Source organism: Ursus arctos, chromosome X (genome assembly GCF_023065955.2).
Source record: "Ursus arctos isolate Adak ecotype North America chromosome X, UrsArc2.0, whole genome shotgun sequence".
NCBI classification, from domain to species: Eukaryota; Metazoa; Chordata; class Mammalia; order Carnivora; family Ursidae; genus Ursus; species Ursus arctos.
Genome location: NC_079873.1, coordinates 113874106 through 113882768, shown reverse-complemented (window position 1 = coordinate 113882768; position 8663 = coordinate 113874106). Strand labels below are relative to the sequence as shown.

Here is an 8663-nt window from a genome sequence, read left to right as displayed (position 1 = left end):
CAGATTTGGTCATTGGGAGCTCTTTTAGTTGGCTCTTGTGTTCCTTCGACACATCTCCATCACTGTGGTCCGTCCTTCCTTCCTTCCTTCCTTCCTTCCTTCCTTGCCTTCTTTCTTACTTTTCTGTACTTTCTGGCACTACAGGATGCTCCAGACTCATTTTGTATATTTCTGGCCCCAGTCCTAGAATCAGTCATTTTCCCAAAGAGTCCTGGTTCTTCTCAATGAAGAATGATACCAGAAGCTAAGATCTGGATACTAGGTGTGCTTGTTGCTACTGGGAGGTCCTTGCTCCTAGGCCTTCTTATCAGTTGACAGAGCTAGGTAATATACATATGTATATTCCTTTTTTAAAGATTTTATTTATTTATTTGAGAGAGAGAGAGAGAGAGAACAAGCAGGGGGAGAGGCAGAGGGAGAAGCAGACTCCCCGCTGAGCAGAGAGCCTGACCTGGGGCATGGGGCTCAATCCTAGGACCCTGGGATCATGATCTGAGCCAAAGGCAGAGGTTTAACCGACCGAGTCACCCAGGAGCCCCTAAATTCCTTTTTATTGCAGAAAAATATTCCATTGTATGGATATACCACATTTTATTTATCCATTAATCAGTTGAAAGACAATTAGGTTGTTTCTACTTTTTGACTATTACGAAAAGTGCTGCTCTGAACACTAGCGTACAGATTTTTGTGTAGATGTATGCTTTCATTTCTCTTGGTTTTTCCTAGTAGAATTCCTGGGTCATATGGTAACTCACTGTTTAATCTTTTGAGGAACTGCCAGACTATTTTTCAAAGTGACTTTACTATTTTATAATCCCACCAGCACTGTATAAGGAATCCAGTTTCTCTACATCCTCAGCAACATTCGCTATTGCCTATTTTTAAATTACTATTATAACCATCCTAGTTGGAGTGCAGTGGTGCCCTCTGTGGTTTTGACTTGCACTTCTCTGATGACTAATGATGTTGAGCATCTTTTCATGTGTTTGTTAGCCACTTGTACATTCTCTTTGGAAAAACACCTGTTCAAGGCCTTTGCCCATTTTCAATTGGGCAATTTTTTTTATTATTGAGTTTTAAGTTTTTATATAGTCTAGATACAGGCCCCTTATCAGATATATGATTTGCACATTTTTTCTCCTATTCTATGGGTTGTCTCTTCACTTCTTGATGGTGTCCTTTGAAGCAAAAAAGTTTATTTTTGACCATGGCCAATTTATCTATTTTTTCTTTTGTGTTTATGCTTTTGGTGTCATATAGTTTGTTTCTTTTTAATGGTGATGTCTTATTTTGCCTTCTTTCCACACCAAGAACTGGCCTCAGCAATGAGGAACATCACTTGTGATGGTGGGAAGTACAGAATCTGACTAGAGAGCCCAAGTTCCTCCCTGAAGAGTCAACAGGCTGCTAACAAAAGTGATAATCGTAACTGCCACATACTGTACAGTGGCTGTGTGCCAGACACCGCACTCAGCTCTCAGAGCATCTTTTTTTGTTTTGTTTTGAATCTTTGCAACAGTCTGGAGACGTTGTTTCCACTTGACATCTGAAGAACTTGAGATTCAGAGTATGTAATGTCCTTAAAGCCTACAGCTGGTAAGGAACAGAGCCAGGGTGGCAAAATCAGTCTTGATTTTCGTGGGCTTGCCCTGATCCTATTAGCTTCAAGCCCTCACAGCCCTCATTCCTTAAACATGCAGTAAACACTCCACATATGTTTTTGAGAGCCTACTATGGAATAGGCACTGTGCTAGGTACTGGTGAACAAACCTGACAGTCTTTGCTCTCATAGAACATACAGACAAGGAGTGAGACAGATAATAAAATCACACCAATAATTGTAAATTGACCACTAGGATCGGTGCTGTGAAGTGACCCAGGGCTATGAGAGCTTTTAACAAGGAGATCTGTCCTATTCTGGAGGAAGGCATCACCAAAGTCTTCCCAGAAGAAGTGCTGCGAGGACTGAAATCTTCTGAAGGACTTCAGACTATCTGAGGGAAGAGCTTGAGAAAGAACATTCCTGGAAAAGGGAACAGCAAGTTCAAAAGCCCCAAGGCAGGAAAGAAATAGTGTATTTTTGCTAGTAGAGTTTATTGTCAGGAAATCTGCATTTCATGTACAGATTTGGGGAAATCCCACAGGTGAAATCCCACAAAATAAGATATGTACCGTGTACAGCCATCTTTATCTTACTCAATTAATGGACTTTAAAATTGGTTTAGATGTGAGACTATCAGGAACTATGATTTATTTACTCAACAAACATTGCCCAAAGGAATCCTGGCTGGGGTTGAGGGAGGGAATAGTTGAGCTCAGAGAGATGGGCAGGAGTTGGGTCAAGCAAAGCTTTGGAGGAGTTGGGATAGTTTTCCAAGAGCAATCAGTAGGGAGCCCCCAGAAGGTTCTTAAGATGGGAAGCAACAATGATAGGATTTGTGTTTGAAAAGTGGAGGGAACGGTCTGTGGAGGAAGTGTGTAGGGGAGCAGTGGGGAGCAGAGTGGAAGCAGAAACAGGTCAGAGGCCATGGCAGCGGTTGGGCAAGAAATGTCAGCAGTGTGGATGAGGATGGTGGCCATGAGGAGGAGGGACACAGCATGTTGTGTTCCATTCAGCTGGTGGGGACTTGCCTAGCCCTTCCTTCACCTGGCCTGGGACCCAACGTAAGGGCTTATTTTCTGCCCCTCTCCCAAAAGGGCCATGAGGGTTGCTCAGGCCCCCGGGTTTATATGCCTTCTGGTTCCTCAGTGGCCCCTGCTTCCCGCAGCCCCGGCTGTTCAGCTTGGCTCCCAAGGAGGTCTTTTTCTCCAGTGAGTGGGTCTGAAGAATGAAGGAGCCATCACTAATCTGATCCTGCTCCTGCTTACTGAGGAGGGCGCCTGGCGGGGGGTTGCTCTGGTGTGCTCCTCCTGCCTGTGTTCACTGCAGGCCCCAACCCTGAGGAGAGCTGGAGGATTACTGCTCCTGGGGCTCCCTGCCCCCTCCTCACCCCAAAACAAATGAAGGGAAAGCTGGAACGTTCTTCTTTCACATGGTGACACATTTCTGTATTTCTGATAGGGAGGGAATTATTTTTAACCTGCCTTTTCTGGTGATAACAGGAATACAATCCCATTGGAGGAAATTGGAAAGTATGAGAACATAAAAGGAAGACTAACCAGTATTCATAATACTACCCTGCATTTTTGCATATTTTTCCAGTCATATATCCTTATTGTTAAATAGGTCATACACACGGAACATACTTTTGTGTATCTTGCTCTTTTCACTTTGTGTTTTAAACATTTCCGTCATGAAAATTTCTCCACACACAATTTTTAATATCTGCAAAGAAGTTTTTTTGAAATAACATTTTCCTATTTATTGGACATTTTGGGTTGTGTGTAACTTTTACTATTATAAGGAGTTGTGTGATGAACATCTGTTTATAAATGTTGGTCTGCATTCTGGATGCCCTCTCTGCCCCTAGATCTCTAGAAGGGAGATTAATGAGGGGAGTTGTATGGAGAGGATTGGGAAGAAAATCTCTATGTGGGATAATTCTCACCACAAGGTAGCTTTGCTCCTGTCAGCAGAAAGCTAAAAGATGGGCTGGTCTTTTCCACTGCGTAAGGACCCTGTGCTCCCCATCTCAGATCACCATTCACCTAGCCGTGGCTACTAGGTGTCTGCCAGGAATTACCTCTTTTCTGGAGAGACCCTGATGCGTTATGGGCTTAAGAGGCAGCTAGGGCTGGGATTTCATGGGCTTCTGTCCGTCTTGTGGTGGAGCAGAGAGCCCTGCAGGCCTGGGAATCTGGTTCTTCCGTGCCCCAGCTCAGCAATCCTGAGCGCTGTTTCCCCCTTAGGAAACAGTTTCCTCTTGTGAAATAAGCTAGAAAAGGCGGAGTTGGATTTGACCACCTAAGAGCAGAAACCTTAAGTTAAAGCTTATCAGAACCCCAATCTGTACAACAGATGAAGGGACAGTTCTCCTGCAAGAAGTGTGTGTGGGAGGAGTAGGACCAGGGAGGGGGTGCTCTAGTTTTTAAGCTCTGGCCTGGAGAATGGAAGTTTCACTCCGGCTCAGTTCTCTTCCCTAACGCCGAAGTTTAAAAAAAAAAAAAAAATCTTTCATCTATATTTAAATCCTGCAAATATGCTGATTGATGAAACCTTTTTTCTTAACGACAGCTTGGAAATCATACAAGTGGAGCACGAAGCCATGGATGCTCGGAGAGGGAGTGAGCCGTAGATGAAGCCCGCTGAAAGGGTGCTCCTGGCACTTCGAAGGGGGCGGCAGCACAATGGGCTCCGAAAGAAGCCGCGTCAGTTTATTCCCCGGTTAGCACCGCCCCCTCAGTGGGGCGGAATTGCCTGTTTTCACCCTCCCTTTCCTGGAGTCACTGCAGACCAAACTTGTGCCCACAATTGCTAGCAATTTGAATCCAGAATAACCTACGGCCAGGTATTTTACTGAGGCCCAAACACTGTGAAAGATATTAATAGGGGGGTGGAGGTGACAAGAGAGTTTCCTCCCGCCCTGGGAACGTCGGAGCACCGGGGCGACGGTGTGTGTGTTGGGGGGGTGGGGGGTGGAGGGGGAGTAGTGCGGCTCACCGACCTGGCGGCCTGTGGCTTTGCTCCCATCACAGCGGCAAGTGTTGCAGGACCCACCGGCCAGCAGGGGCTCCGGGTCTGTGACCCCGGGATGGGGAGTGGAGGGTGTGGTACGGAGACCTCGCATGAACCCTGTCCCGGACGCAGCAGGCCCCGGAGGAGCGCCGGGTGGAGGGAAAAGCGCGGGGGTGTGTACATCACCGCCGGCCGCCCTCCCCACCCCAGGCTGCAAAGCACCGGGCGGAGCGCAGGGGGTTGGGGAGGGGGAGACAGTGCCAGCGTCTGCGGGGGAGGGGTGGCGCTGTCTTCTCTGGGAGACCCGACCTTTCTTGGAGAGGCGTGGTGAGCTTAGTCTCCAGGATCCGCAGTGATGTGTAAAAAGCGGGCACGACCCCCGAAGCGGCAGAAAGCCTCCGCCCCTCCCCCTGAGGCCCGCCCAGGCCCGCAGGTGAATGGCTGGCCCGCACAAAGGAAGCCGGTTGGAAATGTGGAATTCGGACCAATTTATGGGAGATTCTGTCGCCCAGAGTCCCAGCAGACCTCAAGCAAAGAAACCTGTGATCAAGAGTAGATGAGGATAAGAACAGTGCACCAGGCCAAGCTTGTTGGAAAGACCGAGTTTAGTTATTCTGGGATAGCGAGGTAACAGGATTAAAGGGATTAAGGAAATCACCTCAAACAGTTGAGGAGGGGGTAAAAAAACACTGGTTCTATTTGTTTTCTTCCTAGGCCCCAAACAGATACACTGGGGCCCTGTGGCCGGGCGCGTAACGAAAGGCCTTTCGGGGGGCACGGTGGAATGCCTAAGGGTCAGGGATTGAGGGGAAGTGGGGGGGGGAGGAGGGAGGAGTAGAAAGCGGACTAGAGGTTTGGGATGAGAGAGAGTCTCTTCTAGAAAACAAATAGGTGGTCTGGGTTGACAAGTCAAAAAGAAAAAGCCACTGGAGGAGTTTCAGAAATTATTTAAAGTCTGAGGTGTACTTTTTAAAACCCAACCTTCTAGCCAGCCCGGTTGAAATGCACTTATTTCCTACTAGGGATTCCTGTAACCATTTATTTTTAATAGGATAGGGTTTTCGTTTTGTAAATATTTCAGCTCGGCTCAAATGTCTTCCCGCCCCAGTGCACAAAGGTAAAGGTGCCCCCTCTTTTGGCTGGTTTCCGCGGCCGCGGGCGGCCCCTCCCCGCCCCGCGTGGCCGCTGCTGCAGACACTCCTCGAGCGGACGCTCGCCGCTATCAACAAGTGCGTGGCCGCGGGGTGTTCGTCTCAGCTGGCGGGTGCCGGCTCCCAGCACACGCTCCCGGAAGGCCAACCGCTTGCTCCTTGGAGTTTCCATAGAGATGACTGGGAGCTGGAGTGTTATGGATGACCAGGAAGGAGTCAGAAACCCTCTCAGATCACGCTCGCCACCCCCCCCCACCCCGCAGGACGGGACCAAGGCTCTGATACCGAGTGATAGTCCCCTCCCCAACCCGCGCATAGCTTCAGGCCCGCAAAATTATCAGGACTCCACTATGTTGGTTATAAAATTTATTGATCTCTCATTTAGGAATTAAGAGTAAAACCTTGAAAAACCTGAAACAATATAGCCCCTTCCCCACCACCCAAACGAAATCCGAATACATTAGCGCGACGAAATAGCAAACAGATCACGGCAGAAATCACCAACTCAACAGCCTAAATGCGAACTGGACAGAAGCTGTCCCGCGGCCAGGGGCGGCGAGGCGGGCGACACACGCACACCTGGCTATAAATTAACATTGGCCTGAGCCGCCGCGCCACCTGGCGCGGTCAGCCCCCCAAAAACCCACAAGGAAAACCGATGCAACGCGACGGGGGGGAGGAGGCGTTGCAGTTCTCAGGCCAGCCTCACCCGAGAGTACGTTTCTCCTATTCACTCACTCCTCGGCTAACAGTAAACTAACGAGACAACATTTTCAAATGCAACAGAAAAACCCAGGAACCCAGGAGGAGGAGGGGGGGCTGCTTTTTCTCTGCAAACATCACAGCGATACCCAGCCTACAAAAGGGGAGGGAGGGGCAGCGGCGAGGGGTAGGCGAGCTCTAGAAAGTCCCATTTCCGCTGCTCCTGACTTCTTTTTGCTTTTGTACAAAACCCGACAGCTACAGCAAAACTTTCTGTCCTCCCCATCATCGGTACAAGGCAACAGTCCCAGGCAAGCAAAGCTAAACAACAAGGCGTCCCAACTTGGGGGTGCGGGGCGGGATGGGGGCGGAGGGGCGGCGCGCGCAAGCGGGCGCTCAGATGTGGGTCAGCGGCACCGTTCCGTTGACGGCAGTCCCAGCGCCCTGGTAGTGCTGGTGTACGCTGTGCAGGCGGCCGCCAGGCAGCGGCGAGGCGGCGTCAGCCGCGTCCCCGCCGGGTGGCAGGTACATGCTGATCATGTCGCGCAGGTCGCCGAGGCACGCGCGCTGCGAGTGCGATGTGATGGCGGGCGGCGGCGAGCTGGGTTCGGTCTTCACCACCGTGCCCATGGGGCCCAGGCTCATGGCGGCGGCCGCGGCGGCCGCGGCGGCGGCGGTGGCGGGCTGCTGCCCGTAGGCGGCGGCCGCGGCGGCGGCGGCCGAGGGCGCCATACCCCCGTAGCCCGAGGCGGCGGCGGCGGCGGCGGCGGCGTTCATGTAGCTCTGGGCGCCGGGCGGCATCATGGGGCTGTACTGCAGGCCGGCCATGTCGTAGCGGTGCATCTGCGGCAGCGCGGGCGGCGGCGGCGGGCTGCTCATAGTAGCGGGCTGCGCGTAGCCCAGCTGCTCCTGCACCAGCGAGTACGCGCCGTTGGCCCAGCCGTTCACGTGTGTGTACGTGTCCAGGCGCTGGCCCACGCCCACCGGGCTGCTGGCGGCGGCAGCGGCGGCGGCGGCAGCGGCGGCGGCGGCAGCGCCCGGGGGCAGCAGGCCTCCGGGCAGGGAGTACTTGTCCTTCTTGAGCAGAGTCTTGGTCTTGCGGCGCGGCCGGTACTTGTAGTCCGGGTACTCTTTCATGTGTACGGCGCGCAGTCGCTTGGCCTCGTCGATGAACGGCCGCTTCTCGGCGTCGGTCAGCAGTTTCCAGTCGGCGCCCAAGCGCTTGCTGATCTCGGAGTTGTGCATCTTGGGGTTCTCCAGGGCCATCTTGCGCCGCTGCCCACGGGACCACACCATGAAGGCGTTCATGGGCCGCTTCACGCGGTCCTGGTCGCTGCCCCCGCCGCCGCCACTCGAGCCCCCGCCGTTGCCGCCGCCTGCGTTCGCGCCGCCGGCTGCGTTCGCGCTGCTCTTGCCTGCGCCGCCAGGGGCTGCGGAGCCGCCTGCGCCTGCCGCTGGGGTGGGTGGCCCCACCGGGTTCTTGAGCTCGGTCTCCAGCAGGCTGTACATGGCCGGGGCGGGAAGAAGGTGCGCCAGAGTGGCGGGAGGAGAAGGCGCTCCCGGGGCTGGAGCGGCCACGGTGAAAAGGCCTGGGGACTCCGTCGGAGGGGCGCTCGGGGGCCGGTGGGCCAGCGGGTCAGGCGGGAAGGGCAGGCTTGCCAAAGTGCTCCGCGCCAAGTCGGCAGGAACCCGCAGGCTACTCGCACCTGATGCGTTCTCTCGAGCTGGCCGCATTCGCAGACTGGCCCGGCGCTCGCCGGGTCCCTTATATACCTGCTCGGATCCCCCGGGGTTGGGACTCGGTCCGCCCCTCGCCACCGGGAGGCCCCGTGATTGACAGGCTCACAGTGATGCGCCCTGGCCAATCATCACGGAGTCCCCGTTCGGCCCCACTGGAAAAAAAAAAGTTCGGGGAGCCCTTTCGTTCACCCCCACGCCCCTCTTGGGCCCGGTGACGTGATGAGAGTTATTCAGGAGGCGGGAGTCCCAGAAAGCCGCTCAGAGACCACCAATTAGGGTCTCAAAAAGTTTGAAAGAACGAAACTCAAGGAAGTGACGGAGGGGGAGGGGGCGCGCGAGCAGGATTGGGAGGGAGGGGGCAGAGGGGCGCCCACGGGGTTCAGAAACCAACTTTGCAGCCCCGTTGGGACCGAGCGGTGCCTGGACCCGGGGCCACCCTGCAAAGCATCCCGCTG

The 8663-nt window shown here is 53.4% G+C and overlaps 1 protein-coding gene across 1 annotated transcript; it reads right to left on the bottom strand.

Moving 5' to 3' along the window:
• Nucleotides 1-6864: 6864 nt before the first annotated feature.
• Nucleotides 6865-8202, bottom strand: SOX3 (SRY-box transcription factor 3). The gene has a single exon (XM_026479698.1). It carries the CDS (start codon nucleotides 8200-8202, stop codon nucleotides 6865-6867), a length of 1338 nt encoding a protein of 445 aa, XP_026335483.1.
• Between the last annotated feature and the right edge of the window lie 461 nt (nucleotides 8203-8663).

Excerpts from the sequence above, each read along its gene's own strand:
- SOX3 (XM_026479698.1), bottom strand. The coding sequence starts at position 8,202 with ATGCGGCCAGCTCGAGAGAACGCATCAGGTGCGAGTAGCCTGCGGGTT.